The sequence below is a fragment of the Merops nubicus genome, unplaced genomic scaffold (genome assembly GCF_000691845.1).
Source record: "Merops nubicus isolate BGI_N331 unplaced genomic scaffold, ASM69184v1 scaffold1992, whole genome shotgun sequence".
Taxonomy (NCBI): domain Eukaryota; kingdom Metazoa; phylum Chordata; class Aves; order Coraciiformes; family Meropidae; genus Merops; species Merops nubicus.
The window spans coordinates 76,857-98,070 of NW_008594285.1; the positions used below are offsets into that span (position 1 = coordinate 76,857).

At 37.3% G+C, this 21,214-nt stretch overlaps 1 protein-coding gene across 1 annotated transcript in view; it reads right to left on the reverse strand.

Annotated features, from left to right (window-relative positions):
* HERC1 (HECT and RLD domain containing E3 ubiquitin protein ligase family member 1) overlaps positions 1-21,214 on the reverse strand; it is a gene marked incomplete at its 5' end in the record, with an annotated part of 61,823 nt that overhangs the window by 21,668 nt on the left and 18,941 nt on the right. The window contains 18 exon segments of the mRNA XM_008935720.1: positions 40-170; positions 1,027-1,227; positions 2,453-2,580; positions 4,378-4,505; positions 5,070-5,275; positions 6,085-6,298; positions 7,136-7,406; positions 8,110-8,284; positions 8,896-9,096; positions 10,445-10,497; positions 10,926-11,194; positions 12,420-12,640; positions 12,890-13,014; positions 14,165-14,396; positions 14,569-14,685; positions 17,224-17,384; positions 18,356-18,554; positions 19,654-20,429. Of these exon segments, the coding sequence (XP_008933968.1) occupies positions 40-170; positions 1,027-1,227; positions 2,453-2,580; positions 4,378-4,505; positions 5,070-5,275; positions 6,085-6,298; positions 7,136-7,406; positions 8,110-8,284; positions 8,896-9,096; positions 10,445-10,497; positions 10,926-11,194; positions 12,420-12,640; positions 12,890-13,014; positions 14,165-14,396; positions 14,569-14,685; positions 17,224-17,384; positions 18,356-18,554; positions 19,654-20,429 (3,808 nt within the window).

The window sequence follows — 21,214 nt, forward strand, 5'->3', positions numbered from 1 at the left end:
CAAAAAATTATACACTACTTTCAAAAGGATTAACTCTACCTTATGTGCATCAACTAGAACGATTCCTCCTTTTTCAAGTGGCTCCTTTGTTCCTATTAGCAATTTTCCATCTGAATAGCCAACTGCAAATGGTCTGTCTTCACTGAACCAGGCAAGGGATGTGACAGACACTGTAAACAGACAACACAAAAATTAAACTATATTGAACTTCACTTCTGTCAAAGGTTTTTGCAGTGCAATTGTCTGAAATATGAAATGCATAACAACTCCCAACCCTGCCCGCCCCAGTGTTACTTAACATATTCTTGGTCTGAAAATTTTCTAGAATTTGTAAAGATAAAACCGAGTACCACTGTAATGACAGGTGTTAAGATTATTTTGTAGTAGTTTTTTCATTCTTCTTTTTGTTAAAATAAATGAATTTATATTCTTGACATGGTAAAAACAACTATGCTAGGGAAAAGAAAAAATGTAGACTGAATCCTATACATGTATCTGAGATAGAGATGCTTCTACATTGACAAGAACTTGTGCTTTTCTCAGCATGTAGATATTGACTCCCTTGAGTCTGCAAAAAGCCCTGCAAATTTCCTGAAGAAGCAATATGCAAACTCACACATGCTACATCACGACTGGAACTATAAAGGAAAAATGGCAATAATTCAGTAACTCAAATGACACTGACAACACATTGTCTGCAGACAGAGTAGACACTGCAGGGAATCCACACTGATTTTACACAACGGCAAGGAAATATCCGGATTTGACGAGGTTGCTATAAACTATTTGCCTCTGCTGTAGAGGAATCAAGGTGCAGATGGGAGATCCCACAGCCTTTTCTCCTCCCATGAACACAAGTGAATGATGCTTGCAGGTAAGGGACCAGAATTCATATCCCACATTAACAAGAATAAAAACCCAATATTATAGATGTGCTTATTAAAAAAAAAAAGGGGGGGTGGGGCTGGGGAGAAGACAGACACACATAATTTAAATTTCTACTCAAATAGTGATACAGTCACCTACCATCCTTTCTGCAGCAGTGTTCCAGTTCTAGCCGGTGCATGGTTGAAATATCTACAACTTCAATAAGACCAAGAGATCCATCCATACGGCCAATTAACAGTAATTCCGGAGCATCTCCTGTCCATGCTGCAGCTGGCCCTTCTTCTGGCCAGGTCAGAGCAGATACCCAGTGAGGCTGAAGGTCTAATAATCCTTTTCCTCCTAGGAGACCAAAAAGCCTTTTAAAACTACTTCATCTTCATAAAGAAAAGCAAACAACAAAAGAAATCCTATTTAGGACTAGGACACACTACAAATTCATCTAAGTGACAAGACTACAAAGCAATGATCCGCTATCCTATGCAGACACAAAATCTAGTTAACAAATCTCAATTATCAGTTACGTTGTATAACTTTGCTACGCAAGGAAGCTAAATTCTTCAGCACTCAGTAAATTTACACTTTTCCCATGAACTATTACATACAGAGTATAACCGGTGATTTTCGTAAACCCAAACCAACAGAATGAAGTTTCAGAGATTACAAATGACAAAGTGATTAACAGTCTTCCTCTCAAAGGAGTTCTAAAGGTATTATGTTGCATTAGTCAATTGCAGCACAAATGACACTAAAAATGGAAGAGAATCCACCTAAAGATGCTCACAAACTGAACCATGGAACTGGAAAGGGCCTTTCCTGGATCAGGTTCAGTCCCCTCTATCACAATGCAGTCTCATAAATTTATCCAATTAATTTTATAGTATTTCTTCCCCAGCTGTCATTCCTCCATATAAAATATGAGATCACAATCTTGTGAGCATTAGAAATATTCCTGAAGTTATTCATGGCCAAATTATTTACATTTCTTCTTGTGTCAACACTACCCAGTTGCTTACATAGGTGCTTTTCCTCCTTGAGCTTCTCCTAGTTTATTTTCCTAATGTATTTATTTATAAGCTTCTTCCTCCAAGGCTCTTTTGTTCAAATAAATAAACCAAGCTCATCATTCTACTCTCATTAGAAGGCATTCCATCTAGTTAATACTCTAGGAATCCTTCCCTCCACCTGTTTCAGTCAATTTTTGCATTCTCTCTGTTGCAAGTAGAAAGGTAATTCTTGCAGGCTATGGGAAATGGTATTTACAGACCAAAAACAAAACAAAACAAAAAAAAAAACCACTGATCAAGTTTCACACCTAAACTTTTGATTCAACAGGGATTCACATGCTGCTCAATTTTCTACTGAATTAATTGTAAATCACACATCCATCTGTAGTTAGTGCCCTCCTTTAATTAAATAGGTTTACAAGACATTCTGGAAGATGGTAGGCATTCAAACTGGAGAGCATACACAGCTGAATACTTGAGTAAACAAATATTCAATAGCTTAACAGCTTCACTAAAAATATGTTGTATCATAAAGTATTCACAGGTAGTTAAGAGCATACCATTGACTTGCCATATGTTCACCATCTTTTCCATAGCTCCAGCCAGATACTTGCCACTGATGCTCCAACAGACAAGAGACAAACTAAGGTCACTGGGCGACCCCAGACTTTCTTCAGAATCACCTTCTCTGTAATAAAATAAAATAATTTAGAAAGGGTATTTCTTTTAAGCAGACAGGAAAAAAAAATGAATTCATTACATAACTGAGTTAAAATCTGGAGTCCTCCTGCTATCACTGCAGATTTACGTAATATATGCATCTGGTCATAGTTCTATATTCTATTTAAAACCACTTCAAATTACAGAATGAGACACTATTTCCACAGCAAGAAACCTGAAGCTAGGCTTCAATTAGAATGTAAGTTTAAATTATCTTTAGCTATTTATATCTCAAATTTAACATCTTTTGTGAGGGCAAAACTTTCTGGGAAGTCATGAAATGAAGTAGAATAGCTTGGACAAAAGAAATGAAAGAGGTACATCTTGCTCTCAGTTGTAGTTTTAACTCTTTCTCCTGTTACAATCATGTTACACTGTTCTAAAAACCTATTTCACAGTTTGCTTTGGCTAACTGTAACAGGACCACTGGTATGTTTTATTGCCCTTAAGGTCATACCCAACATGTATGTTTTTTTACTGATACAAGTAACAGGAAGATGAAGGCTATAATATTGTCAGGATGCATATTGTAGGACAAATACTGTGTTACCCCTGTATCTTTAAAGATACAGGAGGCATATCTTTCGTGTTTTCTTGCTTAAGTAAGAGACACTCATCTTGTGAATAAAGCAGGCAATGGGATGTTGTAACTGTTGTTAACAACATTAACTTACTAACATAACACTTGTAACATAAAAAGTTAAAATGACAGGTAGTAATACTGCATCAGGGAACAGTAGCCTAGAAGCATCTAAATAATGTTCTTTTAAACTCAGAAAACCAAAACATTTTCTGAAAGAAAGAGCAGATAAGTCTATCAGAAAGAAGGGATAATGCCTTTTCACTTGCTCATCTCTATATGTTAAAAAAAATAATTCTACCTTTATAGAAGAACTGGCACCTACCTGCTGCACTAAAGAATACAAATCAAACGGTGTTGCATTTGTATTTAAAGAGTCATTACTGAGATTTTTAGCAATGAATCCCAAAAAAGTACTGAATTCTGAATCTAGTGTACAGGAAGCATACTTTTCTGCCTGATGAATAACAAAAGATCTCTGCTAAAGGAAGATGCTGCCCTTATTATACCTTCTGAAGTCAAGTTACATCATTCTGTTCATTCCTTTTAAGGCAGCATCTAACAGTAGTAAGCAAACAAGAACTAAAACAATCACTAGGAGATCATTATGAAACAGCCTTCTAGCTCACTGTTGTTTCTTCTTCCTTCTGAGTTAAACTGACCTCAGCTGCACTAAAGAATTAGATTTTAATCTTTGCTTTTTCTTTCTTCTTTTTTGGAAACATCCAAATTATACAGAAGTACTTCCCAGACACTCTCATGAAGAAGAATTATATTCAGTTCCCGAACCTGAGAAGTCACAAATTCTTTTTTCACACTTGACTCAGGTGACCACACTCATAATTATCATGTTACATATTAGAACTGTCTACTGAAATTCACTGAAGGGACATTCACTTTTTTTATTATGACAGTCCCTTACAGTTTTTACTTTATTCATTTTGTATTATATGAATTAATAATATTTTTAAACGGCTTTAGCACGACTCTTTACTAGCTTGAAATCTAAGTTCTGTTCTGTTTTAAACTATTTAATTTACTTTTCATGTCATAAATGCAGCAACAATCCCAGAGAAAAAACGAAAGAATGTTGGTGCAAGAGATATTGCAGAGTTGGCTCTTTTCATTATCCTGCACAATTACAGCTTGAATTAAGTATCTGACTACTATAAAGGATCAACTTACAGCTTGTTGAGCACACATGTTTGCTGCAATGAGTACTGCTTCTTTGTAACATTCCACACTCTTATGGTGCCATCATTTCCACTAGTCGCCAAAAGTCCCTTTTTACTGCACCAAACACATGTCATGACCTACAAGTACCAAAGTAATAATCATAAAACTGAAATTTAAATCTAACTAAAGCTTAGGCATGTTTGTTCACTAATACTAAGCAAATGCCAACCAAGAGGACAGAGCATAATCTATGCTGTATTAATATACACTGTAATAATCAAGATATGTTTTTCTATTTTTACAGTATCGTGTACTGTAGTTGATCATGCTTTATAAGGAGGATACACTTTATTCAGACTAATGCTCCATGACTGCACAGAAAACTGGACAAAGATATTAACTACTATGACAGAAAAAATGATGCAAATTAAGATCTAGTCTATAAAAATATTTCGGGTAAATCTGTTTACTTCATGTACTGTAAGAACACACTAATCTCCCCTATGATTGAAGCTTTAAAGAAGCTAAGCACTTTTCTGCATCAGAGGTACCCTCAAGCAGGGGCTTAATTACCAGTAAGTTACCTTTTGGAGGTAAAAATTTTGGTCAGTATATTCATAAAATAACAATATTTTACCTTTTCTCTATTCTACAAAACAGAGTATTAAAATTCATGTAATTTTGGGAGAAATCATGCTTACCCTGTTCTGATGAGCTTCTAATTTTATGAAGGAACATTTTCGTAAGTCTCCCCCCATATCAGCGAGGGTCTGAGGAGTAGTTTGATTATCTCGATCATGTGCTGCGAGAGTTCGAACCAGCTGCTGAGCAGCCCACTGCCTGTGCTGTGAAGATAACCTTGAGGAGAGGCAGCAAGCTGCTAGTGCATTAGCCAGCTCCAGAGGGCCTACAGCAGAAGGATCATAGGAAGGATGGGCATACAAATGGGCAATTAAACCTGCTTAAACAAAACAATGAGATGATGCCTAGATGAGTACCAAACAGAATTACACAAATGAACACAGTATTAGCCATAATTCCCAGAAAAAGAAAGAGATTAACAAACATATTGCAAGAATGTTGGAATCATGTTAACTATTAGAAAAAAAACACTCTTCTGACACTAGGAGAAAAAGAAATCCCTTTAAAATTTCACAAAAACCCCTTATGAAGAGAGTTATGAATAGCCTTATTCCCATCATATGGAAAATGGCTGTTCAAAGAGCAAGAGCTTTCTGAACAGGAAAAAGCCTCCTCTGACAGAGATAAGCTGCTGTTGCTGATACGTCCTCTCCTCCCTTTAACACAGCAACAGCCTGGTGTTGAGGCACAGCAGTTGCTTTTTGGCTCCCTGAACTCTCAGAGCAGAGTGGCACAACTTTCTGCATTAGAGACAGAACAGTACTTTGGCGGCAGGAATCAACTGTTATTCCCGTTACTTTCCTTAGATGGCAGAGCCAAGGCTGAATGTCTTAGCTATAGGGCTCTGAATACACACGTTCACTTTTTTGAAGTGGCAAAAAATGCAATTATGTAATAAGACATTTCTAAGTAAAATTTCTGTAGTAACCAATAAAGTTACTTTGATTAAAACAAGTTTTGTACATTTTGGAGAGCATATTTATTTACACGTTATTCTAGCAAGTCTCTCCTTAAATATAAATGAGGAATTGAAGATTTAATTATTAGCATTAAGAAAAAAAAAAAGTATCATACCTTTCTTTTCAATTTCTGCTTTATCATAATTTGGCCTCAGTTTGGCCCCTTTGTCTGCCAACAATGCTACAAGTGCTTGAGTAACCACAAAATTCGGGGATGTGACAAGTTTGTTTTCTTCCGCAATTCCTCTTAAAAAACTTGGTAAAAATTTTCGCTGAATTGGATCATCAACTGTTGTCAAGTTTACACCAGTTGCTGCAGAAATCAAATTCTAAAAAGAAATAATTAAAGACAATAAATAAGCAGAAAAAAAGCAGAAGAATCAATTTTGGAAAACGTTTTTAGTTGACCAAATAGTTCTCATTTTCATTTTTTTTTTTTTTTTTTTCCTCCAGACATTCTCAGCTCTCAACCACTTTCATTTTAGCCAGCAAAGACCATGTACAACATAGAATTTAAGTCTTGTGCTCTGGGGAATACCTGGTCTAAAGGGAACCAACCATTCAGATTCATGGATTTAAAAAAACAAAAGTATGAAGTAACCAGAGATACCAGCAAGAACTAAGAAGCTTATAGGAGACCGTTATAAAAAGGTATACACCTGGTGACAAGATAAAAAGCAGTAACACACAATAAAATCCATCATCCCATCCAACATGCATATTTCTCCACAACTATATTTCAAACTGAGAACAACAACATTAATGACTTAGGAGTTTCCTGATACATATGAAATCCTGCTCTGTATCCACAGCTGCAGAACGTCTCTTTCTAAATATAAACAGTCTTTCCAAAGAGAAAGATAAAAACAGAGTTGACTCAATTAAAAACTCCAAAACTTTAACAGAAAAACACTATCAATACAAAAAGCACATCCCCTTTTCTCCACTTGAAAAAAACACTCAGCAAAAGAAATGTGAAGTTACTTGAGTTTTTACCAACCCTAAGACATACCCTTGGGCAAAGCCAGAAACAAGAACTCAAACTGAGTGAAGTCTTACCACAGTTCAGAAGCAAAGCACAAAACAACAGTACATACAAATGGGATTCCCTCATCTCACATGTAAGTAGTTGAACATAAATACTTATTCTGGAATAACAGTCCTACCTGTGTACATAACTGTACCAGCAGTTTTGCAGCACTAGGAGTGTTTGATGCCAAACAGCCTACTGCTGTGCTCAGATAGGCAAGACACGATATAGGCTTGCTCGTTTTGCTGTGTATCCCTCTAGATCGCTCTGCTGAACTTGACACAGTGGATGGACTAGTGGAGAGCCCTGCTCTCCCTGCTGCAGCGAGGCACATTAAACGAACCAAAGTTCTGATATCTGTTAATCCCAAGGATTCAAGACCAGCTGCCAGGCTACAACTGGAACCACTGTCAAAAATGAATAGAAATGCACTTGGTTTTGTTAGTAAATTTAAAAAGAAAGTTGTGTTTGAGCAAAACTATAACCAACCCATTAGTGAACACTGCCTCATTAGCTGGACATTGTTACCATGCATGGGGAAGAGGAAGAATGAGAAATGAAGCTGCAGCCCCTCCACTCCCTTTCTTTTAAGCTGAAGACGACAACAACATATTATAGATTTGCCTGCCCTAGCAAAAATCCATGAGTTTACATGGAATTCCTCATAAACAAAGTTACATGGATATCTCATGTGACAATATGCAGACATACATGTCAGATTTCTGTGATGTCTTCACAGTTGCACAGGTATCTTGCAGAAAGCCAATTTTTAAATCCTCATATGCCATCAACCCCTGCACTTGATCTTCTTTCCTCTACTGTTTACATGCAAGTTCCAATACGTCTTCAACAAAAACCCACTGACAAACATCATCTTTATGTTCTGAATGGCTGATACTAATGGAGTCCACTGTAAATGTTTCTTTCACAAAGTTTGAAGATAGGGCTCCAGAGAACAAAATCAACAGAACATTTTCTCTTAATAGTATGATGCAAGTACATAAAATGAGAATCACTTTCCTGAATAGCTTAAACTCTACCCCCACCAAACATAACTTGGTACCTTGCTCTAAATAGAAAGGTGGAAGTGTTGCCAAGGATGCCACAAACCTGACAGACAGAAGTGAGAGCGCTCTCATAACCATAGTTCTTGCAAGGAGGACTTGGGCAGCAGCTGTCACTCTTCTTAGAGCCATAACTCGGTCATGGGGATTTACTAGGGCAGCTGCTTGTTCTCCTAAGGTTATCCTGCCAGAAGAACTTTTTTCTATAGAGCCGTGACAGCCTTGGAAACAATGATGATTTGCATTAGTGTTTAGAGAAAAACAAAACATTACTGTGTAGTAAATTTTGCCTAAGTCTGCAAATTACTCATTAATTTTTTCAACATTTCATACATACAGAAGTACAGTGGTAATGACTGAGGGACAAATGCACTCCTGAAACACACTCCATAATTTAATTATTCCTTTATTTTGAAAGACAAGATGAGCACAACTTAACAACACTCAATGTTAATTTTTCTGTTTCCCTTTTCCATTAGAGGGGCCTACAAACTTCATAACTGATCCAGCATCTCAATGGGCTGGTCCATTTAAGTCCCAACTTAAATCCATGAATCCATCTTTGAGTTCTGCAAAACACGCTACCAGTATCCACTATAGGACTACGGTCACAGTCTTCTTAGTAAACCAAAACTTCAAGCCTTCTGCCAATACAAATTGCCTTGCACTCCCCTCTCTAACTCCCCTATAATAAAAGGGCAATTCAGAACCCATCTGAAACTCCTCATAGTGAGAGACAGAAAAGACTGTCAAAATATTTATGCATCACCCCTATAAAGTCATACCAATGGAGAGGTATTTGCTCTTTGAATGAAACTCATTTCAAATTTACCTATTTGCATCAATGTTTCTTCCATACTGTTGGTGGCTGTCACCATTGCAACCGAAGCACCTAGAGGGTCACTGTCAGGAAACTGGACAGGTTCAGGTACAATACGTCGATCATTTAACCCAAGAGGTCCAGCCAGCAATTCAAATTCCTCTTCTCCTGTCAGCTTTTCATCTTCATCTACATCTAACATATCCCAGTCTTCTAGAATTGTAGAAACATAATTAAACTTGGTTACAAAAGCTAAAATATTAAATAATTTAAATTAATTAAAAAAAAAAAATCAACACAGGGTATAAAACATGGACTGTAATCTTCAACACGGTAGTCTTAAAACCTCTTTCTGATGTTAACATAGACCCAACATAGTAAATCAGAAAAATGAAATCCCGCTCTTGCCCCTCTGCATTAAATTTGATCTCTATTTCTAAAGCAGAGTAGTTTCAAGATTCTCTGAAGTATCAGACTAGCTGTTTTTTAAAAACACAGAAACGAGAGTTCATCACATCTCACACAAGACAATTCCAAAACCTGGAATACAGTGAAAAGGGCAGGCACAGAGTTGTGCTTTAAATCATGACAAAAGTTGCATATTCCAAGCGACTGAATAGTAAAGACAGATACTAGAAATTTCTGGTCTTCATATTTATTAGGAAAGTATGCATAAGTTCTTAGGCTTTAATTGTACACTCAGGCTTTTGCTTTTCCTTCCAGGGGCTGGGGGGTGAGAGGGACAGGAAAAAAAAAAAAAAGGGGAAAAAGAAAAAAACTATAGTTGGTTGCAATTCAGTTAAGCATTCCATTCACTTCCCAACCATTTATACAGCCATCAACTTGTATTTACTGATCTGTCCTGCTCTAGCTTCTCCCCATAGAGTAGAATCTGAACATCTCTTATCTGTTGGAAGATGGGACTTACTGTTAGAAGCACTCATTTAGTCTCAGACAAATGTGGTAAATGATTGTGCTTATACAAGCTACAGAAAGGCCCAGAATCTAAGACTCATCTGGGAAAGGTTTTACAGTCATTAGAAATAATCTGTTTAAAGTGAAAGCCATCCTCAGGATGCTCTCAGCTAGTGCAAAGGTAGAAAAAGTAAGAATAAGACTAATGCCAGACTTTTGAGACTCTAACTTATGCTAATTAACTTCTCCTACAAAAGCAGCTGAAGAAACGTATTTGAAGATCAGGCTTTGTATGTACAGTTCTGGGTATAACATGTACCCACAATAGCTTATGACCTGAAGTCAGGTGTTTGTCATTTCAGCTGCTTAGGTGAAATACATGGGAAAAAGTGTCACACTTTTTTTTTCCTCAGCTGAATTAGGAAAAAAAAAAAAAAAAAAACAAAAAAAAAAAAAAAAAAAACACTCAAGAGCTTTTCAAACTAACAAAAAAATTAAAATACTATATCCATCCTGAAGAAGATTTTAAGTATACCTTCACATACAGTTTCACAGCAGGTTTATTAGCATGGAAGTACCCTTATGGAAAAATAACATGCTGTGCAAGTGTAATGTAATTATTATCTTCAGCAGCTTAAAGCCATACCTTCATAGACACTGTCTTGTTTACCTATTAAATCAGGAGCCTGGCCTTTGTACCTGCACGGAAAAATAAAAAAGAAAATAACTGAACGGCTCTAATAGTTTACATATATGCGTAACAATTTTAAACTTGGCTTACTATTAAGTTACTTTATTGTTAGGTCAACAGGTATGCGAGTTCTAGAAATGGCTAGTAACAGAGAAAGAAATAAAAGGGCTTCTAAGTGTCTGTGGAGGGGAGAAGCATTTTGCAGTACTAATGTGAGAAAGACCCATAAAAAAATTGAAAAATGAAGTTTTCAAAAGTAAGCAAAAGCAGACAACATCCCAAGAAATGATTCCTTACTTCTAATTTTAAAAATAGAAATATTCTGCCAGGAATTTTGATTTCTTCAATCAAATTCTTAAAATGCTGATGCTAGACAACATTTTTAAGTAGTTTCTTTCCTTTCCACAGAGTATTTCACTACCTTGTATTTCTGTACCTTTCAGAAGTCGGCGTCTTAGATTTACTCTTCAGGGCTAAGTATTTCTCTCTGCAGATGCCACACAATAAATAGTAAGGATTTCCGCTTCCACATTCACCGCCAAACCACCCATCCACGTAAGAGCCGTTGCTACGATAGCCCTGGCGGTTTGCGCTGCGACCACATCCTGGGTGGTTTCTTTTCATGTGTTGATTGAAGCTGACAACGCTGGATTCACACAATTCACAGACCACTACTTCTTCTCTATCTTCAGATTCACAAACATGCTGCATAGTGAGATTTTCACAAGTTATTTGTACAGAGTAAGTATCTCTATATCAGATATTAAATATGTCAGTATTCTTAGGTGGATGTTCCCACCCACTTCTGTTACACACACAGAGTGATATTTCCACAGTTAATCTGCACAAAAGCAAAGCAGAAATAGACAATTTCTGTGATAAGGAAGAGCAGACCATGTCAGAACAGGAAAAACAAGCCAAGTTTCACAGGATAAGATTTTCCTATTTCTTTTCATATTTGACTTCAAATTCTTGACAGTATAACTTTTCACATATAACTCTGCTAGTTTACATTCACTGCTGCCTTTTAGGTTATCAGGTTCTCCTCAGAAGTTGACTGAGACTACAGTCAATAAAGGAAAAAGAATACTTCTTTTTTCTCCAGACAACTGGACTTTACACTTACTGAGCAACAATACTATCATTTGTGTCAACAAATTCTGAGGTTTCGTCTGAATACAAAGTTCATTCTTCTGCAGTTACATTTCTGTCCTAAGTAATTTCGTTGTGATGCTCCAGTGTAACGTGCTCGCCAAAAAATTCAATATGCACACTGAAACTTGCTTCCGTATCAGAACGAGGCAGCAGCATAACGAGGAGAGGGAACCTTAGTCTTACGGGTTGCTTGTCTAATACGACAAGGATAATCCAAAGATTAGCAAGTAGCTATTATTATATTCATTTTCCATCTCAAACTTATTTTTAGTGGGCTATACAACGACTGAGTAAGAACTGTCACCATATCCTTCCCAGAGAATGAAATACATGACATGGCTAATTTAAGAAAAACCGATTTAAGTGCAAATTATATTGCTACACATCAGATGACGGTGGTTTCTTATTCTTATTATCCTCTCAAACAGGACAAACATTTACAACTATGTGTGTTATCTCACACAGCTAAGCAGTCAGGAACATCTACTTGATTTCTGAGCGATATCATCAAAACACCTATACTCATTCTGTTCTCATCTTTAAGAGGAGGAAGAAGAAAAACTATGTACACGTAAAAGTGCAGAGCAAGAAACACAAGAAGGCACTATTCTTAATCTCAGTTTAGCTACAGAATACTAAACGATTTTAAACATTGCTGGCATTTAGTAAGATATTTTCAAACAAGCTCTAAGCACACGCAAGTTACGTTAAATTTATAAATATGAACATGCAAAAAGCAGTAAGTTAAAGCAGCCCCCGCTGCAGTCACACACACCCAGGTAGGCCAATCCAATACCTCTGGGATCCACATTCCCAGAATATCATTATCACTAGCCAGGTCTTGCCCAAACATAGCTTCCATTGCTTCATCATCAAGGTCTATTTCCAACTCCTCATCCAAGTTGAAGTCATAAAGCGCCCCTGGATCTTGCTGCAGAGATATCCCTTCTCTTCGACTCTGATTCCTGTGGGCCTGTACAGAGCGGTATAATCCCGCTCAAGTGGAAAAAAAAAGGGAAGTAGTACATTTATTTCACATGTAGAAAAAGATGACTGTGCTTTCAATTTCTTTTTAACTTTTCTACTAAACACAAGCTACTTATTACCAAATAAAGCACTTCAGTTAAATATGCATTGATGCACACATGTGAAGGAAAGTTTTGTAACTATCGTGCTAAGTACCAATCCCCCTCATCTTCATTTACCAAACAAGCAAAGACCTTGGCAGTCTTTCTGTACACCTACCAGCACGTGCTAGCAGCGTTCGGGCGGCTAAGTCAAATTTGTGTCTTCTTGTTACAGCTGACCGACTTCTAGAAGGAGGTCCACTTGCAGAAGCTGTGTTATCCACATGATCCATATTATCAGGGCTACAAGAATTTGTAATTTACAGGTAAATCAAACCAAGTTTTAAACAGTCACATGCAGTAAGTAAGGAAGATTACTAAGATCATATTTACTGCCTTTTATTTTTGTTTCTTTCACAGAAGGAAAAAAGGGAATTCGGAATTCAATAATTTTCAGTTCCACTGCAGCACATGTTTGCTGTCTTTTTGACTGTGAACGTTACCTGAAACAAACTGTACGCCGCAAGACCAACACCTGTTAGATGCTTCCACAGTGCTTGAGCACTGCAGAGCTTTCAGGAGACCACTCATTTAATGCTGTCAATGTTAACTACAGCTCAAACTAAGTTTCTCCTCTTTGTTAAAAGAAATCAAATCAAATCAACATTTCTGTTATTGCTGCCTCAGTCATTCCTCTTTTCGCCCCAAAACCTTAATTTACTTAGTAATGCTTGTTGCTCAGTTTATTTCTTCCAATTGAAATCTCTGAGTTCTTTATGAAATGACAGTTTACCTGGGACAAACTGAGGAAACTTAAAAACGCGTATCTCAGTAGGATCAGGGAATCTGAACAAAAGCTTTCTCAAAATACATCTTGTAATTGTCATCCTCTCAATTAACAAAACAGCTGGTATGATTCCTAATAGGTGTCACTCAAAATATAACCATTACTTTTAGGATTAAAAACAAATCTAAAGAACAAAATAACAGATAAGATAGTTCAGGCCTAAGGCAGGTGAAGGTGACTGAGAATGTAAACTTAATTCAGTTTCATCCTTTCTGGACAAATCAAGAATTAATTTCAAAGAAAAAAGTAGAAAAATAGATGCTCATGAATACACTGATAAAAAAGAAAAAACATCAATGAAATTTTGCTTTATGACTACAACTTTTAGGAAAAATGTAAGCTATATGCCCCAGTTTTTTTCATTCCTCCTCCAACTTTTTTTTTGAAGGGAGGATGCTTTAGCCACATTCTTCTCCAGTTCTGTGCGCAAACAATACTGGAATGTAAATGCACCATATACACCTCATTTAACTGCATGTTTGCTTCTACTTAACTTTGAATTTTATTAAAGCACATCAGTACAAAATAGCATTCTTTCAGCAACAGTGAACTTCTGAGATTTACAGTTTCAGCAGCAGAACAAGCAATTAGAAGAAAACATTTTACCTTTCACTAAAGCCTTCCTCCATTTCAGTGGCATCAGCAGAAGGGATATCACCTGGTGACTGCAAATAACAATGATCACCAGATTTTCCACCACTTCCAGAGACTACTGTCCCATGTCGTGAATCTGCAGTCCCTTCCGACTGGGGTTCTTCATCATCTTCATTTCCAGGGTGCTCTATCATCCACATGGCCAGCACAGTGATATTCTGTGCATCTGCTTCTCCTCTGGCACCTGAAAGCAGAAAAATCACACTTAAGAATTTTGTTAAATCACTGATGGTGCAAAAAAAATATTTCCCCATAAATGGTTATAGAACTTAAAAACTGTACTTACAGAACTTTAAAAAAGTGTTTCATATTCATCTAATTTTTCAGTTTAGACTAGTACTATAGCTATAACTTACCTGTAGCTTCCATAGCTTTTGCAATTTGCCTGAGGGAGAACCCCATTTCTAACAATGGAACAGCAATAGCAGGAGGAGGGGGGGACGTTGAAAGGCGGCTGCTTGGATCAGACAAAGCTAAAAGACAGAAAACGTTAAATGTAAAGTGCATACATTTTGCTTTAGTGTTACTTTACTTAGCTAGTGTTAGCTTAGTTTGATATATTAGCTTCAAATGAAGAACTAATTGCCTTTAACAACTTTCCTCTCTACTACTCTCCACAAAGTGGAACACTTTCTGTAATGAAACCAGTGTTCATTCTTATCAGTAACATACCTATTATGTAAGACTCTGCTTAATCAAGTAGGATACTGATGATATCCAATGAATTACTTCTTTTAAGATATTTCTAAGAAGTTTATTTCCATGTAAAACTGTATCAGATTATCTATTTGATCTGTATTTAGGTAGACTAGATCCAATTATTCTTGTATGAATGCTCAAGATTCTCAAATGTTATGAGATCACACCAGTACACATTCTTCTTAAGGTCCAGAAAGAGTCAACTCAACTAAGCTGATGACAGACCAGAAAAAAATCCCTTTGCAGATCATGACGGTATTTCTGTGCAGTCTCTCAAGGGACTCTAAAAAAGCCAGTTACTGAGCCCAAACCCCACAGTTTAATGTCTGCTACAAAAGTGAGGTCTGCTAAAGGAAGGCATCAACAACGTACTAACAAACAATGTTGTAAAGACATTATTATGACTAGAAGCAATTTACCTCCTAATTCAAAAAAAAGAAATGGGGAATGGTGCAAACAAATTGCCATGCAACAAATGAAACTGCTAAAAGACTCAACTAATAACATGGATATGAAAGCAAGAAGAAGTTTTATCAGTCAGGAATTTTAAAGCATGGACTTTTTTTCTCAGCACCGAGTATGAAATCCAGAGAATATACATTAATTCAATCTCTTCTATGCATTTAGTAACAAAATATATACATGTGGACTTCTATTTTTTGTTTTAGTATTATCTCCTTTGTATCACAGTACTCGTTTGTGCTTTTCAGAAGCTCAACATTCTCATGCAAGAGTTTGCTCAGGCTCCTAGTCTCTTCCATTTTCTAAGTATGCTGAAATAGAGCAAGTTTCTGTTTTGAATAGTACAGTGCAGGCAGTAAAAATACTTGTATAAACAGAAGCCTCCCATTAACTTCACATGATTCCAGACAGCAGCATGAGCAGCCCATGAAGGTTGGACAGACCCTTCTATCTCAATAAACAAGATTAATTAGAAGGAGCTATACTACTGTATGTATCACAAGACACAAATTCTTGTTTTCTACATGGTATACAATCTACCAATAGCTAGAAAATTAGTGCACTAAATGGTGGCTCACAGAATCACAGAATGTTAGGGGCTGGAAGGGACCTCTAGAGATCACCAAGTCCACCCCCCCTCCCAGAGCAGGCCCATCCAGTCTAGGGCAGGTCACACAGGAACGCATCCACATGGGTCTTAAAAAATTCCAAGGCAGGAGACTCCACAACCTCCCTGGGGAGCCTGTTCCAGTGCTCTGGAACCCCTACAGGAAAGAAGTTCTTCCTCATGTCGAGGTGGAACTTCTTGTGCTCCAGCTTGTGACCACTACCCCATGTCCTATGGCAGGGCATAAGTAAGAAGAGATTGCCCTTTCCTTCCTGACACACAGCCTGCATATATTTATACACATTAATTAGATCCCCCCTTAGTCTTCTCTTCTCCAGACTAAAAAGCCCCACATCTCTCAGCTTCTCCTCATAAGGTAGGTGGTTCCAGAGACCCCCAGTTATCTTCATAGCCCTCTGCTGTACACTCTTGAGTAGATCTCTGTCCCTCTTGAAATGGGGATCCCAAAACTGGACACAATACTCCAGGTGAGGTCTCACCAGGGCAGAGTAGAGGGAGAGCAGGACCTCCCTTGTTCTGCTGGACACACTTTTCTTAATGCACCCCAGGATACCATTGGCCTTCCTGGCCACAAGGGCACACTGCTGTCCCGTGGACAACTTGTTGTCCACCAGGACTCTGAAGTCCCTCTCCACAGAGCTGCTCTCTAGCAGATCACCTCCTAACCTGTACTGATGCATTTTATCACTCCTGCCCAGGTGCAGGACTCTGCACTTATTCTTGTTGAAGCTCATTAGGTTCCTCTTGGCCCAGCTCTCCAGCCTGTCCAAATCTCGCTGAATGGCCGCACAGCCTTCAGGTGTGTCAGCCAAACCTCCCAGCTTCGTGTCATCAGCAAACTTGCTGAGAAGACACCCTGTACCATCAAAGTCGTTAATGAAGATGTTGAACAGGACTGGACCCAGCCACAGAAACAAGCCCAAATCAGATTACCATTTGGAAGTAACTACCAATGACATGGCATTTTCATTCTAAACATGTAGTTTGTAACCCATTCCACTGCTTTTAAATAATAATTTTGTTTGCTTAATAAAGTCTACAGCTAAACAATCTACAGCTTTTTGTCCTGAGATAGACACTAAAAAGTTTTCAACAACATTTTACATGTTAAGTTGCACTAAAAAGAAATCTGCTTTGTTTTCAGTGTCTTAAAAAATGACACTGAACTTGTGTGAATTTACTAACTCATACACATTTCTATCTACATTGCCTGCAAGTTTACCTGTACGATTGGCAGGCCTTGCAGGCTGGGAATCAGGAGAAGTCAAACTTTGTCTCCTTCCGACTTCATCTGAAGGTGATGTTGGTAAAGAAGATATTGGAGGAGTCTGAGCACGTCGTGCTGGAAGTACAGTTGTAGTAGGATAACTGGAGAACATTTGCCTTTAAAAAAGAGCAATACACATTTATATTAAAAGAACTATGCTGAAAAAGGTCTGATACAAGAAATACATCAAATTAGAGTGCACTTGGCAAGTCATACTTTAGAGCAATCAACATTTTGAAAGGGTAAGGTACATACATTGTGGGGGCAGAAAAACCCTGTCAGAACATCTCATTCCTACCCACCTTCATCTGGAAAATTAAATTCTAAGTATGTACCTAAAAAAATCCCTCACTGACTAAGAGCTGTCCTAGGAGATAAAGGAGAAGTAGACACTCTTCCCCTTTCCCCATATTGTTCAGAACTCAGTCTGACTAATAAATCAAGCGAGTATTTACTTTCACTGTCCTGGTGACAGGACATTGTTCTGGCTTTTGTCAAATTCTATGTGCAAAACCTGTAAGGACAGGTCAGTTACATCATCGGAATTAATAAACTTGGAACAGGACTCCATTCACTGTAAAGCAGATTTCCTTCTACATAACAAACAGCCTCTTCAGAGTAACGAGCTTTATCTTACTTCCACACCAGTACAGAGGGTAGGATGTAAAAAGTTTTTAGCTTGCAGGTTGTTACCTACAAACTAACATCTACTCCAGCTTAAGAGTCAACAACTATTCCTTAAAAATACAAAATTTCAGAGTTTTGTAATTTAAACTATATGAAATAAACGTGGTAACGGAAGGACAACATCAGGAAGGTATTTTCTCCTGTCTTGAAGAATTCAGATGTTACGTACACACACAGTGGATATTTAAAGCTTAAGAGCTTTTCATTTCTGGTACCATGTGTCCTGCAAGGCAAAGTGATGATTTAAACCCTGTCCTCTGCAGAGGCAGTTCTTGACAAGAAATATAAATATTAACATTTTCAGAGGCTTAGATTGCTAAATACATATATTGTATATAAACCACACAACTGGTTCCCTATGTCCACAAAATTGTGTATGCTGAAAATAGAGATATTTTACCTAAGGAGACTGAGAGGCATAACACCAGGTGATTCTGAAGCTGGAACAGTTTCGGTATCTGTTACAGGAGTAGTAGCAGTGGTAGTATCCTCCAGAGAGCTGCTCATGAAAGATGTCGTGCTAGAGGCAGAAGGGCTAGTTGTAACTGGTGTTTGGGCTTGCTGAGACTGATCACCTTCTTCTACTTGTTGATCTACTTCTGCAATAGATAAAAAGATGTTACAGGAACATTAATGTAATTGTGTAGAGCAAAAGAGAAGCTAAGGCTAAACTTCCAATTATTTAAAATTCCCTCCAAAGAAAGCGGTGTGCAAAAATGCACACCATACAGATATTTCTGCCAGTAACTCATGGACTGACATAAAGGAATCAGTCTACTGGCTCGTGCTGTTTTAATACCAATATAAGGTAAATAGTAAACTCGTCTTTTCAGATAACAGAAGTCATTTACTTAGATCTTATGATATTTAGATTTATGATTGTAATAGCTGGGATTCTTCTCTTAGACAAATGGCAAAGAAGTCTCAGATATAGAAACAGAGATGATTAACTACAGAGCTATGCTTAACTCATCTATTTAAGTAATGGATTTTTGAAGGGTTTTGTTGGTTACTTTAGAAGTCTTTAAAACAGCAAATAACCAGAAGGTTATTAATAAGTAATTAGCTTTAATTAAGTGGTTTTTTCCTCTGTTTAACAGGATTCAAATGGTTTCCCTGAAGATGCAGACTGTAATACACGTATTTTTTAAAAAGAAAAGGCATGATACAGATTTTCATGCAGAACGTCAGAAAAAAAGCTCAGGAAACAAAACCTCAAAAGCAAAACCACACAAATGATTTAGAGATTTCCACAGACAAAAGCACAGGTTACTTACACCCTGAAAATACATGTGCTTAACATCATCTGTTAACATCATTGCGTATAATCGCATTTAAGAACAGTGAACTTTGTGATATTTACATCCCATGCAAATGCTTCTGACAAATACATGCAGAACCGCTCATTTAAAAAAAGTAGTAAAGACAAATTAGAAACACTTCCATTTCTGATTGACTGATATGTATTCACTTTTTATTAAAATAAGGAATTGGGGAAAAGGAAAAAAAGTCAGTATTTTATCTAAAAAAAACCCACTAAAACACCTTTGTAAAGTTTCTCTGTCAAGATTCCTCCAAAGTATAACCACTACAAAATTACAAGATTACGTTATTTGCATTATCACTCTTACTATTAATTTTAATAGAAAAAACCAAAAAAATATTTAACAGTATACTTCCATAATTTTGAACACATACCTTGTTTAAGTCTGCCACCAAACTGATCCTCCAGCAGCCCGTGAACCACTAATTTGTAGATCATGGCTTGTGCTCGTTCCAGATCTGCCAGTCCTAGAGCTCGTTTAATCGGCGAACGCATGACTGCCCGTTTCACCATGTGTCGCATTAGGAACTGCAGGGCAGCACGCATTTCAACATCTTCATGAACAACTGGAGAACTAGCACAATCAGAGTTGTGACCATTTTCTGCCAGGACTTTGGGTATTAACAGTAGCTCAGCATATTTACTACAACTAAGAAGAACACTAAGTGACTTCATAGCACCAAGATAAAGGTAAGATAGCTGTACTGCTCTGATTTCCGACTGTGCTATTTCATGATTTCTTGGAGTATGCTCATGATTCTTTTTTCTTCCTTCACCAGGTTGGTGTTGGGATTCCACGCCTAGCGTCGATGGCTCTAAAGAAAAGGAAGCGATCTCATTTTCTGACTTAGAGCTCGTAGCACTATGTCCTTTGTTATCATCAGCACTTTGTCCTAATCGCATATCAGATCCAACATCACCCTCCGTTTTTTGGTCCACTTCCCCTTTATCTTCAGATTCATGTCTGTGTTTTTTCTCATGTCTCTTGGTGCTTTGCTTTCCCATATCTTCATGAATACCAGTCAGATAGGTAAGGTCCAGCAACACAGTAGCTGTCAGCCCACGAAATCTTGCAACATCAAATGGCAGTGGTTCACAGGGCTCCAGATTATACAGTGGAGTATCACTAGGCGACCAAAAAGTTGGGAAGCTTTAATAAAGATCAGAATGACACAGGAAAAAGCAAGTGAGGGAGAGACAGGAGGAAAGTACAGGAAATAATGTAGGCAAAGTAAGAGGTAAAATATATTTCATAAAATAAACAAACCAATTCTAAAAATTAAATGTAAACAAGGGAAAATGAGATTATGACCAGAAAATGGGGAGATATGGCATCAGAGTAAAGGCAACAAAGCATGCATAGGTTTTCAACAACAAACATTAAGACCCAAAAGCATCATAGAAGCTATCAATTCTGTGCTGCCAGAGGTTTCGGCTATGTTATTTAGAAATATGTAACAGACTTCCACCAAGAACAACTGCCTTAAGCCAGATTTTATCATCATACCTGAGCTGAATTTGTGAATAGGTATTAAAGCTTAGAAAGAAAACACTCCTAGACACTTTCACTTTAATAAAAAGTTTTGATTGACCTCACATTCACATTCAACTATTCCTCACATGGAGCACACTACTGATAGCTTATGATAATTCTATCTCTGGTTATGTCAGGACAGATTACCTGGAAAGGACAGTGACTCTTTAAATAAAAAGAGAGGTCAGAAAACACAACAGACACATATATGTCTGTCAATCTGTCCATCTATTCAGTGATAATTTTTTTTGGGTAATACTTAGGACTGTTACACTTGACTAATTTTCACTCTAAGCAGGACAAAAATTCACCAGCCTATTTCCATACATCTTCTGCTTTCCATATATCCAGCAGACAAAGGACTTTTTAAATCTTCCTTTTATTATCCCACAATGTTTTCC